At 49.7% G+C, this 18,945-nt stretch overlaps 1 protein-coding gene across 4 annotated transcripts in view; it reads right to left on the minus strand.

Moving 5' to 3' along the window:
• Positions 1-5,393: 5,393 nt before the first annotated feature.
• ADAMTS17 (ADAM metallopeptidase with thrombospondin type 1 motif 17) overlaps positions 5,394-18,945 on the minus strand; it is a 326,270-nt gene continuing 312,718 nt past the window's right edge. For all 4 annotated transcript variants that reach the window (XM_032342200.1, XM_032342198.1, XM_032342199.1 and 1 more), the window contains 2 exons: positions 9,452-9,629; positions 5,394-8,314 (listed from right to left, as the gene is read on the minus strand). In XM_032342200.1, coding sequence (XP_032198091.1) covers positions 8,145-8,314; positions 9,452-9,629 — 348 coding nt within the window. In that variant the 3' untranslated portion in view covers positions 5,394-8,144. The remainder of the gene's footprint in view (positions 8,315-9,451; positions 9,630-18,945) is intronic.

Consider the following 18,945-nt stretch of genomic DNA (forward strand, 5'->3'; position numbering starts at 1 on the left):
CAGTGAAATGTTTAGAGTTCCACAGGTCTGGAGCATGCCAGGACATCCTCTCCAAAGGGAAGAGCACTTGATTGCATTTTGCTTCCCCTACAGTTAAGAATGAATCATGACAAACAACAAAGTGTTGCTGGCTTCTGGAGGCAGTCCCAGGAAAATCACTTGCCAGCAGTAGGGATGGGACTGAAGGATCTGGCCACAGGTGCCATGCTGGACTTTAGAACTGCTGTGGAGTAGCTGCCATGTGCCTCCCCTGCCCTTCCTTTTTATTTCTATATTTTTATTTTTAATTTTTTTTCAGCGTTCCAGAATTCATTGTTTATGCACCACACCCAGTGCTCCATGCAATACATGCCCTCCATAATACCCACCACCAGGTTCACCCAACCCCCCATTCCCCTCCCCTCCAAAACCCTCAGTTTGTTTCTCAGAGTCCACAGTTTCTCATGGTTTGTCTCCCCTTCCAATGTCCCCCAACTCACTCCTCTCCATCTCCCCATGTCCTCCGTGTTATTCCATGTCCTTCGTGTTTATTCAACAAGTAAGCGAAACCGTATGATAATTGATTCTTCCTGCTTGACTTATTTCTGTCAGCATAATCTCTTCTAGTCCTGTCCATGTTGATACTGAAGTTGGGTATTCATCCTTTCTGATGGAGGTATAATACTCCATTGCATATATGGACCGTATCCATTTGTCCATTGAAGAACATCTTAGTTCTTTCCACAGTTTGGCAACTGTGGTCATTGCTGTTATGAACATTGGGGTACAGATGGCCCTTCTTTTCACTACATCTGTATCTTTGGGGTAAATATCCAGTAGTGCAACTGCAGGGTCATAGGGAAGCTCTATATTTAATTTCTTAAGGAATCTCCACACTGTTTTCCAAAGTGGCTGCACCAACTTGCATTCCTACCAACAGTGTAAGAGGGTTCCCCTTTCTCCACATCCTCTCCAACACATGTTGTTTACTATCTTGTTAATTCTGGCCTTTCTAACTGGTGTAAGGTGGTATTTCAATGTGGTTTTGATTTGAATCTCCCTGATGGCTAGTGATGATGAACATTTTTTCATGTGTCTGTTAGCCATTTGTATGTCTTGGAGAAGTGTCTATTCATGTTTTCTGCCCATTTTTTGACATGATTATCTGTTTTGTGTGGGTTGAGTTTGCGGAGTTCTTTATAGATCTTGGATAGCAGCCCTTTGTCTGTACTGTCATTTGTGAATATATTCTCCCATTCTGTGGGTTGCCTCTTTGTTTTGCTGACTGTTTCCTTTGCTGTGCAGAAGCTTTTGATCTTCATGAAGTCCTAACAGTTCATTTTTACTTTTGTTTCCTTTGCTTTGGAGACATATCCTTTCTTCTTAAAAAGATTTTATTTATTTATTTGACAGAGATCACAGGTAGGCAGAGAGGCAGGCAGAGAGAGAAGAGGAAGCAGGCTCCCTGCTGAGGGGAGCCCAATGCAGGGCTCTATCCCCGGACCCTGAGATCACGACCTAAGCTGAAGGCAGAGGCTTTAACCCACTGAGCCACCCAGGCGCCCTGACATATCTTGAAAGAAGTTTCTGTGGCCGATGTTGAAGAGGTTATTGCCTATGTTCTCCTCTAGGATTCTGATGGATTCCTGCCTCATGCTGAGGCCTTTTATCCATTTCAAGTTTATCTTTGTGTATGGTGTAAGAGATTGGTTGAGTTTCATTCTTCTACATGTAGCTGTCCAATCTTCCCAGCACCATTTATTGAAGAGACTTTTTTCCCCTGGATATTTTTTTCCTGCTTTGTTGAAGATTATTTGACCGTAAAGTTGAGGGTCCATATCTGGGCTCTCTACTCTGTTCGACTGGTCTATTTGTCTGTTTTTGTGGCAGTACCACGCTGTCTTGGTGATCACAGCTTTGTAGTAAAGCTTGAACTCGGGCAATGTGATGCCCCCAGTTTTGTTTTTCTTTTTCAACATTTCCTTAGCAATTTGGGGTCTCTTCTGGTTCCATACAAATTTTAGGATTGTTTGCTCCAGCTCTTTGAAAAATGCTGGTGGAATTTTGATCAGAATGGCATTGAAAGTATAGATTGCTCTAGACAGTATAGGTATTTTAACAATGTTTATTATTCTGATCCATGAGCATGGAATGGTCTTCCATCTTTTGGTGTCTTCTTCAATTTCTTGCACGAGTGTTCTGTAGTCCTTGAGTACAGATCCTTTACCTCTTTGGTTAGGTTATTCCCAGGTATCTTATGGTTCTTGGTGCTATAGTAAATGGAATCAATTCTCTAATTTCCCTTTCTGCATTTTCATTGTTAGTGTATAAGAAAGCATCTGATTTCTGTACATTGATTTTGTATGCTGCCACATTACTGAATTGCTGTATGAGTTCTAGTAGTTTGGGGGTAGAGTCCTTTGGCTTTTCCATATAAAGTATCATGTCATCTGTGAAGAGTGAGAGTTTGACTTCTTCACTGCCAATTTGAATACCCTATATTTCTCTTTGTTGTCTGATTGCTGTTGATAGGACTTCTAGTACTATGTTGAACAAGAGTGGCAACACTGGGCATCACTGTCATGTTCCTGATCTCAAAGGGCAGTCTGTCAGCTTTTCCCCGTTGAGGATGACATTCACTGTGGGTTTTTCATAGATAGATTTTATGAAGTTGAGGAATGTTCCCTCTATTACCCTGATCCTAAATTAGGCAAAGACCCCACCAAAATGTAGAATTTCAGACCAATATCCCTGATGAATATGGATGCCAAGACTCTCAACAAGATCCTAGCCAATAGGATCCAAAAGTACATTAAAAAGGTTATCCACCATGACCAGGTGGGATTTATCCATGGGATGCAGGGGTGGTTCAATATTTGCAAATCAATCATTATGATAGAACAAATCAATAAGATAAGAGAGAAGAACCACATGGTCCTCTCAATTGATGCAGAAAAAGCATTTGACAAGATACAGCATCCTTTCCTGCTCCTCCTTTTTAAATAGAGCGTATCTACACTGGTTCTCCCATGCCCCACCATTTTCTCTTGGATGCTGGAGGTTGGGAGGAGGCAGTGTCTCTTTTGAGTTCCTTGGTCTTTAGATTGAGAGAAATAGTGCTCAAGAAGCTCTCCTGGAGGGAGCTGCACACTTAAGGAAGCCAACCTGCACCTGACTTAGATGATGAAATCCAGGGCTTTGACCTTGACGATGATGTTGAAATGGGATGAGACTTTAGGGGAAGGGTGAGTATATTCTGTGTCTGAGAGTATGTGAATCTTCCTCCAAATGGCTAAATATTTCTCATCTCATCTGCTCTTCCAGAGCCTTCCCACTCTCCCCAGCATGAGACAGACTCTTCGTCCCCTCCCCTTGAACTTAATGTGAGCCTTTGTGACTGCCTTAACTATTAGAGGATGATGGACGCGATGCCATGGAACTTTCAAGTTGTCTAATGGGGTGACACAGCCATCATGAAAGTCATGCTCTCTCTCAGAGTGTTGACCAGTGCAACCGCCCATCGTCCTTCAGGTTGCCCAGCAGTTCCTCGGAGAGGTCATGTTGTAGGTATTCTGGCTGTTAAGTCCCAGCTGAGGTTCTTAAGACCGGCACTGTTGGTCAGTTAGGGAAGCAGGGGAGCCATCTCATAATCCCGGCCTCTATTTGTGCTTTGAACCACGCCAGCTAATGTCACATGGACAGAGGTGAGCTGTCCCCACCATGTCTCAGATTTGTGATAACTCTGAAGGGTCATCCTAGTCCCAGAGTTTTCTGCGGGATGGCCTGTGCACACAGAGAGGTGGTGTATGAAGATGGAGGTCAAGAGAGAGGTCAGGACCAAAGATGTTAATTGGAAAGATACCAGAACATGCTTGGTTCTCAAAGACTTGGGTCTGGGTGACACGACCTACAATGAAAGTACATAGAAAGATGGGGCTTAGGGCTGAGCCCTGGGGCATTCTATAGTCTAGAGCTGGCAAAGAAAGGAGACCTAGGAAGGAGCAAGAGGAGGACAAAAGTCAGGAGACAGTGATCCAGAAGGTGCAAGAAGAGCATGTCCCAAAGGATAGGGCCTGCTGAGGACAAGATGCAATGGAATATCTAAAGGTCACGTGACCCAAGAACAGTATTAATGCAGGACAGGGGGCACGAGCCAGAGGAGTGGTCTGAAGAGTTCATGGAAGTTTCAATCCCCCCTCTTCTAGCCTATGTCCAGAGGTCAATCAACAAACCCACAAAGGAAGCCTTAACCTTTCCTTTCTTAGAGTTCCGGCAGCTCTCGCTCATTCTCTGTTGTCCAGGACTCCAGGCTTATCTGCTCAGTAGGGCTGTGAGCTACTGAGCTGGTTCTTTGCTGCTTCTGTGTTCTCATCAGTTCCAGGGAGTGCTTGGTTCCCACTAGAAACCCACTCAACACTCGCTGACCGAGAGCTTGTCCATTTCACCCACCAAACAGCCAACTGAGGGCCACCCGGGAATCGCAGCCACTCCTGGAGAAATGACATACCACCAGGGCTGCTGGACGTTCCAGAGAGATCAGAGCTCTCAGAGAAAAGAGGAGACGATACTAGCAGGTCTCTGAGGTAGGTGGCTGATGATTAATGAGAATGAACGCCAGCAACAGGCTTGTGTTTCCTGGCAACTGGGGATGCTGTGGGCAGTTTGCTGTCTGTTAAACAAATGGTCTTTGCTTCAGGAAATTTCTGGGGGCTGCTCCAACATTCAAAGGAGGCCTTCTCTGTTGAATGGAGCTCCACGTTCTTGGCTGGGAAACTTTTTCTCCTTGCTGCTAGAAGGAGAGAAACCACCACTTCCTGATCCAGAAGGAGCAGTATCCCTGCTCCGTGTCAATCTCAGATGGGGTCCCAAGGTGTGGTAACCTTGCTGTGTCCTTAGCCTGGGAGGATGGCAGGGCCAGGACTGCTTCTCATCCCCGCATGAGGAGGGAAGCTATGGGCAGGGTTGGGAACGGAGGGGCTAAAGATAGAAAAGCAAGGCTGTAGGGAGCAGCTGCCCATTCTGGCATTACCAGGGCCCAGGCTCTGTTTGAAATGCCCCCTTCACCTGCACCAGGGGTCCCTGCACTCCAAAGGAGCATGGGTGTCTCTGCAAGCGAGGTGGCTTCTGCTCTGCATCAGATGCAGACTCACAGCACAGCTGTCAGGCCTTTGTGTCCCCACCCATTGCTTTGCAACCACACCAGGGTGAGGCCCGGGACAGGATGATTTGTTAGTACTTGCTCAGGGAGATGCAGCCACTGGCCAGAACCGCATTAACCAGCAACTTCTGACACCGTCCCCAGCTGTGGCTGGGACACCATTCCAGGCATGCTATGGGGCCACTTGCAGGACAGGCCGCCCTCTGTCAGCCCTCGAGGACTGGTTTTTGTCTTTTACTTCACAGACAGCTTAATATTGTTATGGAAAAACATTTTATTAAAACATGTTCAACTCACTTCCAATGAAATGATTAATTTTTCATTTACAGTGGTGTCCAATGTTTGTCTTCTGTTTTTTTTTTCTTTCAAAACCAGCACCAAAAAATAAAACAAAAATACCATGGGTACAGTACGTAATGTAAGTTAACTAATGGAAAATATATACATTTGACTCTGAAACGAAGAAAAGAGAGCAAAGCAATCATATTATTGCTGCCGAGGATCTTCCCTGTGTTCTGATAATATCAAGCCATGGTCAAGTGAGAGGGTTTCATTTGTACTCATGAAAGTAGCACCATAAGGTCATAAGACTCTGCAGTTAGTAACACATTTGTGCAATCAAAAAGGTACAGTACTCGAGTGACAGTACACGGTAGTGTTAATAAAGAAACGTCACTGCTGTGATCACAGGGTTTCAATGTCTTCTGTACACAGTGGAAGAAGAGCACCAGGCTGGTTTCGCTAACATGGATCATTGCTTGTGCCATAAACAGAAGGCAGGCTGGGGAATTTCAGTGCCAGCGTGAGCTAAAAGAGGTCAGAAAGACACCAATGGGGGAACCAATGGGGTGTTTAATAAGAATCAAATCAAATCAATTATTTTGGATTTTGAAGGTGTGAGGCCCTGGCCAGATGCATCCAGTGGACACGGTCAAGGTAGCCAGTGGGGGATAATTCAGAGGCACCAGGGAGAGGGCTCGCTTATGGGCTCACCCAACTTGGGTACAAGCGTGCGTATGAGCAAGAAGGCTTCCTGGCTTCCTTAACTGGCCATCCTAGCTCTGCTCCTCATGTTCTGAGGATGCTACCTTTCTGAAGTTTTGGGGTGAAGCATAGCCCACTGGGCCTAGGGAAACATGGAAGCCTAGCTCCCCATGAATTTGAAAGTTTTGTGGAAACGGGGTTTGGAGGGATTCTGTTGGTGCCCAAGCCTGAGTTGGGGAGGACAGCATCTTGCACAGGCCCTGGTGCAACCATTGGGGGAGCGGGGGTTACATTGCAGGGTGGATCACTCCATCCTGGCATTCTCTCAGTCCTTAACACAGCACCCAAGCAGGTTTCTCGAAACTTCTCATGATTCAAGTGGAACCGCACACATTTCTTGTCATCCCTATCACTTCTCTGTCTCTGGAATATGAAAAATCATACATTGAAACAGCCTTAAGCTAACCCTAACGTTGTGACATCATCAAAAACAAAAGCAGATACATAAACAGCACCAATAAGTCAGGAAGTCCTTGGAGATGACCCCAGGGAGACGGGCATACATGAGGCTTCCTGTCTGCAATCTTGAAGGCGAAGGGGGTGTTTATCACGATAAAGTCCTTGAATGTAAGCACCCATCAAACACCCACCAAGTTGGTGAGTGAAACAGGCCTCTTGGCTTCTAGAGTCTTTCCCTTCCAGCTCCCAAAGTGGATGGGGTCCCATGGTCTTCTGTACTCTTGTCATTTGCCCAGGCTTCTGGAGAGGGTGCAGCTCTGCTTTGAGGGGCTGCAGCAGGGAAAGGCTTTCTTCATGCTTTTCTGAGAGTCATCCTTGCCTTACTAAAAAGATGGGTCAATGACAACAGTGTGACAATGCCAGGCCCCGCAAGGTCTGGGCTATGGGAAGGCATGGTGGTTGTGCCGCGATCCTTGCAAGGGGGGCCGTCCTCCATGTTCCTGGCACACCAGGCTGAGTGGCTTCTGGAGGAAACCTGTCCCAGGCCAGGGTGAAGTAGCCAGAGGTTCTAGAGAGAATCAACTTCAGGTAGATGGCCAAGATCAACGGGAAGCCATTTGTAAGGTGCAAAGTTTTACGAAGCACTGCCTGGAGCAGAGGCCCCCAGAAGGCAGAGGGGCCATACGCTCCGGATGAAAGGCTCACCTTTATGCCAGGAAGCAGTCCCATCCCCCTAATTAACATACGTCCCATTTCATAGCACCTTAGAGAAAGACTTTTCTGTTTCCCAATGTGGTCGACTGTATAGAAATTAGATGCCTCCCCAAACCCAAACACTTCCTTTCCGACACAGGTGGTATGCAGAATCACGTGGTCTTGGCATCCTTGGCTGACAGAGATTCAGACTGTCAGGGACAAGACTTCCAAGACAAGGCCCATGATCTAGAGAATGTGTTTTCAGAGATGGGCCGAGAGGCAAAGTTCTGATGCTCATGTGGTCAGGAAGGGCTCCGGCAGACTGGGCCTCTCAGGAGAAGCCCTTTGCAGAGGCTTGCTGACATCCGTCCTTCTTTCCAGGGTGGTGCCAGCTTTCAGAATAAAGCCAGTTTTCATGTAAAATGTCTCCTTTGGGGGATAATCCCCCCGGCACATCAAGCACCGGGAATTCAAATGTCAAAAGAAAGCCAAGACAGAAGTGCACAGGGACGTCTCTTTCTTTTGACAACTGTCCATCAGAGGTGTTCCCTTTGAGGTACACAGACCCTTAGAAAGGACAATAATTTTGTGACTCATGCCTATTTCTTTCCTTACTGTAGAAAGCCATCCAGTGGCCATTAACAATATATTAAGTACAAAAGCGCTAACAGCAAACGTCAAGTCCACACTCCAGTTCTATAATGGTCAGATTCTTGGGACAGCCTCGTGGGTGAGTGGTGGTGTGCTCCGGGGGTGGGGGGGTGGGGCCGGCCGCAGGACTGGGGTGCTCTCAGGTGGGTGTTCAACTTGCCATGTCATTAGCACGCAGGCCACGCGCTGCCGCGCTGGGGGGCCGCTGGGCCACGTGTCATGAGCTCAGCGACGGCAGAGGCGGCTGGCGCATCTTGTTTGCATAGAAGTCCCTGCACGTCTGGCAGCAGCGCTGGTACCACCGCATGTCCTGGCAGAGGTTTTTTTCTCGGATGACCCGGCAGTACACCGTCCACTGGTCCCGTGTGCATTTGTAGGTCAAGGCGGCTAAGGGTGTGGTGGGGGGGAGAGAGAGCCCAGGGGTTACAGATGGCTTGGGTACATCCTGATGCATGCACAGAGAGGGCCCATGGTCTGACTCTAGGGCTGCCCTCGCTCACACATATGCTGGAGCCTTGCATGGACGCAAAGAAACAGGCCCCCTGCCGGGGCCATGGGATGTCACTTTCTTCTACAGGGGATGCACTCACGTGTCTAACCTGACCGCTTCGCAGGGAATGGTGGTCTGGCTGCTTCCTCAGGACAAGGGCACTGTGCACCCCGCTTCCCAGCTAAGTGGTATGCACTGTTGCTTTCTGGCCTAGGACGCCATCCCTGCTGGCATTTAGGAGACAGAATGACCTGGGGCAGTGGGCCTCAAAGGGCCACTGAAGCAGAAGCTAATGGCACAAGTGGTCTAAACCTCCTTCAGGGTCATCTTGTGGAGAGAAGTTCCTGCCAGAGGGAGGTGTCTGAAGTATCAAGGAAGTTTGTGCACGCAGAGGCTGGGGGAATCCCTCTGCAAGCTCCAAGACCACCCCCACGTCTATGAAACAACTTAGAAGCCCCCCTCCTGGCTGCATTCCAACATTAGGGAATGGAGCTCTGGGTAGGAAAATATTCCTTAGGGATTTCTATTTGGAGGAGGAGAGACTGTTAAAAGGAATCATTAAATTGGTGTTAAATGTCCCTCTTCTCCCTCCCATGCCACGGAATTCAAGACTACAACCCGCCAACACCTGCTTTCTTCTCGCGCATCAGCTTAAAGAAAATCCCATGTGCACATCCCCAAGGTTTCGTGAATCACACCCCAGTTCCTTCATTTCTGGAAGAACGCACCTCCCCTTGCCCTCCTCATGCACAGGAGCCCCAAAACCTTATTGGGGGACCATCCTGTGTCCCTCACTGTTGGCAGAGGGACTAGCGGGTGCTTGCCATGTTGTGTTTGAGGTTGCTGCTTGCAGACAAAGAACAAAAGTCCATCTCTGAAACCTCTAACCTTCAACAGAGCTGACAAATGCTGGCCTCTCCAGTGCTGGGATCAGCCCCAAGGGGGGCGCTTTCTGGATTCTAGAACCCCTCCACAAGCAGGGACTAGCTGGCTGGGAGCAGCAGTGCCCTCCCCACCAGCCTGGGGCCACTCACCGAGGCGAGGGGAGGTGATGGTGTTCACGTTGATCTTGTCATTGCAGACCTCCTGGTGGCACTGTCTGTAGGCAGCGGGCTTCAAGAGGGCGGGGCACTCGTTGCCATGGCGCCCAGTGACCTTGTGCATACATTGTACCACGCGGGACTGCAGGCCCTTCCCACAGGTCGAGGAGCACTGCCAGAGATAGAGATGGTCTAAGCTGGGGGCCAAACCTGGGCCGAGTGGTTGTGACCATGGCTACACGGAGCAGCGGCCCCTGTGCCTGGCCCCCGCACGTCATTCCCACGTGCTTGAAATAGTGCAGGACAAGGAGGCTTGGCTGCACACCAGCTGCCTGATAGACGCCTGTTTCAAGATGTTATGGACTGAATGTTCTTTGTCTCCCCAGATCCACATGTTGGAGCCCTAGCTTCCAATGGGTTGGTATTTTTTTGCGGGGGGAGGGGGCGGCTTGGGGAGGTAACTAGGTTTAGATGATGCTACGAGGGCAGAGCTTCCATGAAGAGATTAGGGTCCTTTTAAAAGAGGAAGAGAGACCAGAGACTGACTTTCCACCACTTGAGGACACAGTGACAAAGCAGTCATCTGCGAGCCAGGAAGTGGGCCCTCACCAAGAACCAAATTGGCCAGCACCTTGACTGTGGACTTCCCTGCCTCCAGAACTGTGAGAAATAAATGTCTGTTAAGCCGCTCATCTATGGTATTTTGTCTCGGCAGCCCAAGCAAAGACAAGATCGTTGCTAAAATATTAATTTATGAGGCTTGCATCTTACTTCCCACCCTTTCTACCCCTGTTCCAAGCAGAAAGCTGGGCTTCCAAATTCTCCAGCTAGCAGACAAGACAGCTTGGTGGCACCCAGAAGGTGCTGGGCATGATGACCTCAAGCATCTCCCCCTGGCCTTGGATGTAGAGGCAAGCTCAGTCATGGGGGGGTGGGGGTTGAATTTCCCGAAAGCCTGAAGAGTTGGGGCCCAAAATGAAGTAGAAGAAAAGGAAGTGCAACCTTCCATCTTGGAGTCACAGATTATTTGTGGCTCACAGTTTTAACTCAGACACCAAGGCCTGAGCTGCTGGCATCTCCAGTCCTTGTAGACCTGGGTTTGCCAAACCAGCCCAGTTAGCTCGGCAGACATCCCAGGTTCCCACTGAGCACACTTGTTTGGACTTCCCCATATAGTTCCAGTCCTCCTCCTATCCCTCTCTGCACCCTTTTATAAAGTGTTCCACAGTGTTCCGCCAGCAACTCGGCCCCTCTGCCCTGATCCTGCCCTCCGAGCTCCTGGGCCCTTGCTGGCTCTCCCAGGAGCCCCGGGAACTCTCTCTCCAGAACTCTCTCTCTGATAAGCTGGTCTCCTCCATCGGGAGAGTCGGGTGCACAGGTGCACTCTCTCCACCTGGGGTCCCCTACCCACCCATGATTTATGGGGTTCTGAGAGCACTCTGCAAAACTTTAATAAAGCAAACACCTCTGGAGCCACAGCCCAGATGGAATTCATGCCGGCAGAGAGGGAAGCGGGGGTGTCCTCCGAACCCCACATGGAGTAGTGACACCAGGTTCCTTTGGATCATGTGCCCCTCTGACTCCTCCCTGTCCGTCAGGCCTGACCTTGGCCCGTGCTGGAAGGAGGGCCGTCCTGGGGGCGGGGGAGGGGGAAATCTGTGAGGAGTCGCCAGGCACTGGATCAGTGGGAGACTGCCGGGACCAGCTACGACCAAGGGGGCACGGTCTGCTCCCCAAAGTGCTTGTGCACATCCGGTGAATTCCTCTGCTTCCCAGTCTGACAAGTAGGATCTTGGTTGTTGGTTTTTGTTTTTGTTTAGTTTTGTTTTGTATTTCTTACTTTAGAAGGGTTAGGAATCTCGAGGGAATAGTGCAGGGCTCCCAGTCTTTTCAAATCAAAAAAGAGGTGGGGAAGCCACAAGCAACCCTCCCTGTGGGCTGTGGCATGTTTGAGCCAGAACAGGCACCCTCCCCCAGAGGACGTGGCCAGCTCCAGGGGCCTCAACATTGTGTCTTCTTAACAGCCTATTTTCTAGATAAACGAGGCAGGGGTTTGACAATGGGGTACTCCTGGGACTCAGGAGTTAGCACTGGGACCCAGGGAAGTTTGAGGGGTGCTGAGGTGGAGGGATGAGGCCATATGACAAGGTCCCACCAACAGGATACCTGGAACATGGGATGGCTACCATAGCAACATGACTTCCACCTGGAGGGCATCAAGGAGGAAGCCGGGATCTGTTGCAGGAATTTCCTGTTGTGCTTGTAAAAATCTCAATGTCTCAGACCAATCCATCTCTATAAGAGGCACCCAGAACTGAGAACCTCTGATTTATCTGGAACTTCTGCCCAGTGTCCTATGTAGAGTATAATGAGCTCTCTTTTCTTAACAACAAACCGGTGAGGATTCATATACAAAAATGTGTAATTAAGCAAGAGCGGACATCCAGCTATCACCCTGCTGAGTTTATACAGGTATGCTCGAATAAAAGGGGGAGATGGCTTTCACTCAAAATTATTCTTGGAAAAGACAAAGTTGCCATATACTTTAGTGAGAACAAAAGCTCTCACAGTTCAGGGGCAGGGATAAGGGGTGCCTTTAATTCTTTGTAGTGTGATCACTTGGGGAGCAAGAAAAAAAGAAGGAAGCAAAAGAAATGTAACTGTCTCCCGGAGGCATGACTCAAAATCACAAATGAGGAGGATGAGCTAAAAAAGGTTTAAGAATCACTGAAAAGCAAGCTGGTAAGTGGTTATACAAAGAGCCTGGGATCCACACCAACAGAATGAAAGAAGGAAAAGCCTAAAGATCGTAACGTACTACGAAATCCCGAGGACGCGGAGCATGGCCATGCAAACGCAGAGCAAAGTCCCGCAAACACAGCACTAAGCGACACCCCAGCTCACGAGGACCTGTCCAGCGAGAGCAGCGCTTACAGATTCCGGAAGAGGCGGCATCTCTGTGAACTCAGCGGGGACAAGTCCTATGCTGGCCAACGGGGGACCCAGAAGGTAGAGGGGGTGATAATGAGGGCAGACACAGCAAATGTTAGGTTGCACCTTATAAAACTGCTCACATGCACTCGTTTTTGACCCCGTACACCCAGCAGCTTCATCAGGTCTGACTTTATTACATGAAGAACACTGGCACTATTTCTAAGTTAAAAGATAAGTATAAACCTTTAAATATGCATGGGTAATGACCTGAATGAATTACATATTTTAGGAAGGCGTTTGACCTGTCTGCCTCTACCATTACAGACTTTTATATGTCAAGTTGGTTGTAAAATTAAAAAAAAAAAAACTTGCTTCCTGGGAAAATGGGATTACTGTGTACTTGGGACCTGGTATCTGCCTATTTGGCACTGGATTACGCACGTGGGGAAAAGAGGAATCTGCGTACTGATCTAGGGGCAACATCAACATTCCTTTTCTCATCAGATGTTGTCTTGGACTACAGGCCCTGGATCCACCTGGTGCAGGAGACACGTCAAGAAGGGAGAATTAGGAATTGAGTGTCTTCATACTCCTTCTAGGAGAGGAGCTCCTTCTGGGGCGGGACAGACGGTGGCTGAGGCCCCAGGAAACTGCACTGGTGAGTGGAGAAGGCTTCTGAAGCCGTGCTTGTCTCGCTCCCATGGCACCCCCTGACCACACAAGGTACCCAAGGCCCTGCCGGCTGGGCAGTCAGCCCAGCTGAGTCACTTCCTGACCAGCAACATCAGGAAGGGCTTCAATGTCTTTTGCAGGTGTCATTATTATGTATGTAAAAATCAGGGCAAGAACTCAATCCTGTGGGTCTATTCAAACCAAATGCAAAACTGACAAGGTCTCTGCCTGAAAATGATCGATGACCATTGTAAAACTCAGGTGTCTGGGGTTGCCCTTGAAAAATGATTTCCCCTCTGAAAGTTCTTAGTCTTGTTTCACAGGCTCTAAGGCCAGTTTGGGAGGAGGAGGGTGTGGGGGGGGCAGGAAGGGAGTGTATTCATGACAGCCTTGTGTATACAGGTGGTGTGTCTGCTTGTCCCGTGGGCTCACTTGTAAGGTTCCACAACAGTGTGGAACATTCCACAACAATCTTGAGGCTGCTGGCCACTGAGCTCAGTGGGGGGGTCAGTGTTTGGGCCAAGGTCACGTAGTAAGTGGCAGAGGAGGGACAGGACCCCAGTTGCCCCATTTCATGGACCAAATTCCATCTTCCCGTATGAATTATGGTTTGTACTGGATAGAGCCTCCATGTGAGCCAGGAAACAAGAAGTCAGGTTACTGCCCAGGTCCACCATCTTCCCTAGCACAGGGTCACTGGCTTTTAATTTTCCAGCCCGGAGAAAGAACTGGCCTAACATCCACAGGTAACCACACTCTCCTTGACTGGAGTCTTATTAGGGACAGAGCAGCAGGGGAAGGACAGACCTGTTAGCACACTCCATACCTCGGGCAAGTTACTTAATCTATCTGAGCCCCAGTTTCTTCATTTGTGGCTTGAGGATAATAAAATGTTCCTTGCAGAATAATTTTGATGATTAGAATAACTTGGAACAGGGGCACCTTGGTGGCTGTCATTAAGCATCTGCCCTTGGCTCAGGCCATGGTTTCAGGGCCCTGGGATTGAGTCCTGCATTGGGCTTCCTGCTTGGCAGGAAGCCTGCTTCTCCCTCTCCTACTCCCCCTGCTTGTGTTCCCTCTCTTGCTGTCTCTCTGTCAAATAAATAAATAAAATCTTAAAAAAACCCAAACAGAATAGCTTGGAATAGGTGAGCAGCAGTGAGGGAGCCGTCTGCAAGTGCTACTGTTATTATTAACAGTCAGTGCTTGGACAAGAGCAGAGAACGGATCAGGGAATCCCTGGAGCCCAGGAAAAGGCGCTGAGCCGCTTGCCTGCTGGCTTAGCTCTCTGGGGGGTTGGCCACACCCCACCACCAGGCCCCACAGGCAGGTGTGGCTGTCTGCCTGTGCCTGGCCCCTTGCCCGGATCTGGCAGCTCAGCGAGATAACCTCCCGGAGCTGATCTGACCCTGAAAACGAACGCGAATGTAGACAAGTCTGAGGGGCTGCTTTCAATAGCAGCCCCTTGTAACCTGAGCGTGCTGCGTAACCTGAGCGTGCTGCATTCGGGTTAACACAGGGGGCAGAGACAAGGAATTCCGTCTCCTCCTGCCTCCCCTCTGCCTCAGCTTTAATTAAACAGGGAGGAGACCACAGTGTCTCCTGCTAGCGCTGGATTAGCCCCAAGCATCACTGTGAAGCCATTCTGGGACTTTTAAAAATCCCAGCAAACAGATCTATAAAAAACATATCTGGTCTTGTTGAAAGTCCTCTTTCACTGTGGGGTATTTTTTTCAGGTCGCTCATTACATTAACGTTTAATATGGTTCCCTGAGACTGGGGAAACAAAGAAACGAAGCAGTAATAAATCCAGCTGGGAAAGCTCCCCACCAGACGACCCAAAGGGAGGACAGCCCCTCACGTTCCCCCTCCCCAGCTGTGCACCACAGACAAGGCCTGGTGACCTGGCCCCCAGCCCCGGGCAGTCCCCCCGCTGGGATGGGGAGTAAAAGACACATGGGGGGGGGGGTTGTTCACTGGAAAAGCAATAACAGAATGAAAATTCTAGCACCCGGGGAGCAAAAGACTTATGGCCAGAGAGAGAAATCTTTGACTTGGACATATCCATGGGCTCGTGGTATTCATTCGGGTGTGGCTGTGAACAAGAATTCCCTAAAAAACTGGGGAAGGCCTTTGGACTCTCGGACCCAAGTGACCGTGAGATATGGTGCAAAGCTTCCTTGCCAGCTTCTTTGGGGGTGATGATGACGGTGGTGGTGGTGGCGGCGATGACAGCAGTAGGAACAGCTGGGCCCACCTTCTGCATGCCTACCATGTGCTGAGCCCTGGGCTTAATGTCACTCTTGTTAGACCTCACTTATCATCCCGCTAACAGTGGCTACGGCCAGGGCAGCGCTCAGAACATAGAAGGTGCACAGTAAACATGCATACACCACATTGGCTTTCAGAGAAGAGGAACAGGAGGCCCAGAGTATCCCTGCAGCTCCTCCCCAGTGACAGCTCCAGCCCCTTACCCCCCACCCCAACCTCCTCCAGGGCCACAGGGCTCCCCAGCAGGGAGGAACCGGGTCTCTGTCATCCCATGGTGGCCCAGCCTCGATGACATGCTCCTCTGCAGTGAGGTCTGCCTTCTCTTCAACTTCTCCCAGCTGTAAAATCACGACTATAAATAACACCAGATCCCAAAGCGGTGTTTTGAGAATTAGCTAAAGGAGGTCGTAAAAACCTCAGGAAGATGGCAACGCTGCAGGAATGTTCGATACTTGCTGGAGCCCAGGTTCCGACGGTGGCGGGGGCGGCCAGGCTTCCTCCCCGGCTCTGGGGTGAGCAGCAGAGCTGGCAAGGGGGGAGCCCTCACCGCCCCAGCGTGAGGGCCCCATGTTCTTGTGCTCTGCCCGGCAGGTTTGGCTCGCAGAGCCTGGGGCGGGGGTGGGGGAAGGGCAGACCCTCGTGCTAACTCCATTTTCTGCTGGTGTCTGAAAGGCACTTGGCTGGTGAAATGTCAAAAGCGCTTCAAAAGCATTTTTGACAGATTTCCCCCCAGACTTGGCATGAGCCGTGCAACCGTCGGAAGCTGTTGAAACCTGAAATAGCAGGTTTTAAACAGTAATGAAAATCCCCATTCTTTCCTCCAGCCTTGAAACTGGAAATGTTTTCTCAGATACACACACACACACCCCTTCAATTCATACTCCCTCTCAAACTGCTTTTCCTTCCTCTCCACAGCCTTAACTTGAGGTTTCCCCAGTGTCTCTGAATTTGCAACCTGCTGACCTACAAATCCTGGCTGGGGTTCTATAGCCGGGGAGCCACAAGGTCAAGGTGACCCCCGAAAGCCCAAAAGGTCTGGTGATCCCAAGAGCTCCTGATTGTGCTCTGTGAGCCTGGGGCGCAGAGGACCCTGTAGGGCCACTGTCCCTGTCAGTCCTCAGGCAGGAGCTGTGATCACTCTGGTAGCTTAGCTCTCTCAGCCCGTTAGTGACTGTGTGAAAGGCCTTCCACTCCTGCTGGAGGAGGCTGGCCCAGGCGCTCTGCAAGCACTACAGCCTGCCTCCTGCCTCCTACACACACTGTCACCATGTGCAGGCACCACTTTACAGGATCTCAGCCACATTCAAAAGGCTGTTGTAAGACATCAATATTTGATAGGCTCATGGAAGAAATGAGAGTCTGATGAGAGACAGCAGAGCAGGGATGTGGGACCTGTGTCCTCCTGACCACAAGCCCTGTTTGGGGGTCACCGATAAAGCATGTGTTCCGTAGAGACAACAGCTTCTCTGATTCAACGGCAAGGTCCAGGTAGTGGCTAAAACCCAGGCTGCCGTGCAGGGGAGCGACACCTCTCTCTGATCCCTTGCTCCACACAAAGGCAGCTAGTTTGACAAAGGTTACTGGATCAATGGAGGGACAGCAGGGCAACAGAGGGGGCAGAGGCATCTGCTGTTAAACTATTAGCTCGCTTCCATGCAGGTACCTGACCTGGCAATTTCCGGGGGCTCCCCTGCTCTATTGGAAGCTCATTTCTCTCAACTGAGCAGATATGGGCTCTAGACTTTTCTCCGGAACTCAGTTACCTGGTGGCAGCCTCTGTTCAGCCACACAAAATGTTCCACACCAAAGGGGTAGTCTGGCCTCTCCCTTCTGCCCCTACTCTGAAAAGCAATGAAACGTGATGACCCTCCTTTCCCTGGGTGCTTATACTCCTATGAGTAACATCGAATGGAGGACTGGCTCTCTTATCTTCATGCAGAGTGCTGGCTGCCTGAGTGGTATGGCTTCACACAGTTCAGAAAAAGGTCCTGATATTGCTGATGCCTCACACACTTCCTCTCTGATGTGCAAGTTTCTTTTTAATAAGGACTCAACTTTTTATTTCACAAATGAGGGCAGACAACAGGCAGGACCTCAGAGAGAGAGAGAGAACACTTAAGAGAGATTTATACTAAAGTGTGAATGACTGATACAGAGCCCTTGGAGGAATAGGTTGTGAGAGACAACAGGCAGATACTTGACTTTCTGATAAGCACATGCCTGTGATGGTTCGAGCTGCAGGCATCTTAGAATTCAGCTCCTCCATGTTTCAAGTTCACAATCTAAAGCTCTGACATTATTATGCACCTGAAAAAAAGGTGGATTAAGAGTCAGAAGGCAGGGACCAAACTCTTAGCTCTGCCATTTTTTAATTGTGTGAACTTGGGGGGAAAAAAAAAAGCCACATCAGCACTGTGAGCCAGTTTCCTCATCTGTAAAACGGGGATGGGGCCAAATGAGATAATATGAGTGAATGTATTTTGTTAATTCTAAAGCACTAGGGGATGTCAGGGGCCACTACCACTGAGCCCAAAAGAAAGAGCATCACTCTCCACCAGCAACCCCATCCATAGCTATCCAGGCAGAGGATGCCTGCGTCCCACAGCACAGTGTGCACACTGGACCAGGCGACTGAGTGTGGCCTAATGTCATTGGCTCCTTGTCGGTCCATACCTGGGCTGGGTCACTGTCCACTCTCATACCCCCTGACCAGGACAGGTCTAGCACGTTCTCTCCTGAGAAAAGGATCTCAGGAAATGCTGCTTGAATCACAGAGACTTGGCTGCAGACCCCCAGCCTTGCAGAGTGGGGTGTGGGGTCAGGCCCCATCCAAGAAAGGAAGTGCAGGCTTTGGAAGTGTTGTAGGCTGAAGCACTTTCTGTAGCAAACCACTCTTGTTCTTGCTAAGGCCCTGGAGCTGAAAGCCCTGTCTCCCTGCCCAGAGCACAGGAAGGCATCTACCAGCTGTCTGGACAGCACGGGATAGCAAGGTAGGAGCGAGAGGCTCTCCCTGACTTCTTCCCTGGGGTGCGGCAGCCCAGAGGCTCTTGTGTGCTCACTCCTTCCCCTAGCCTCCCAAGGCCTCTAGGAGGTGTTGTGATTTCCAGATCACAATTTGGGGCTCAGGTGTGAGGGGGCACACCTGGGGCCTGACTGAGGCCTTACAGTCAGACCAGCTCCCTTCCACGGGACCTCCAGTGGCACCAGGAAGTCAACAGTCCTTTGATCTCTTCAGTGAAAGGGAACGCCATACTCTTAACGCAGAGAGCCAATGGTTTTCTTTAAAAACACCATCCATTACAATCCCTCCAGAATAATTTGTTTCTAATCAGAAATATCCCATCATCTCAGTGGTGATTAATGCCTCCGGTCTTGAAACTGAAACATCTCAACTCGTGATCAAAAGTCTCACTATTCTAGAAAGAAATGTGATTTCCTCCTCTCCCATTTTAAGTGACATCTCCCTGCCCCCAGGTCGAATACCCAGCATTTAGCGGGTGGAAACAATGATTTGCACAGATCTGGAAATAGCTGGTATCCCAGGAGGACAGGTCATTTTTCAAACATGGCAGAGAGTAATAATGCCCTCAGCAGGAATGGGAATGTGAGGA

This window comes from Mustela erminea, chromosome 5 (genome assembly GCF_009829155.1).
Source record: "Mustela erminea isolate mMusErm1 chromosome 5, mMusErm1.Pri, whole genome shotgun sequence".
In the NCBI taxonomy this organism is placed as follows: Eukaryota; Metazoa; Chordata; class Mammalia; order Carnivora; family Mustelidae; genus Mustela; species Mustela erminea.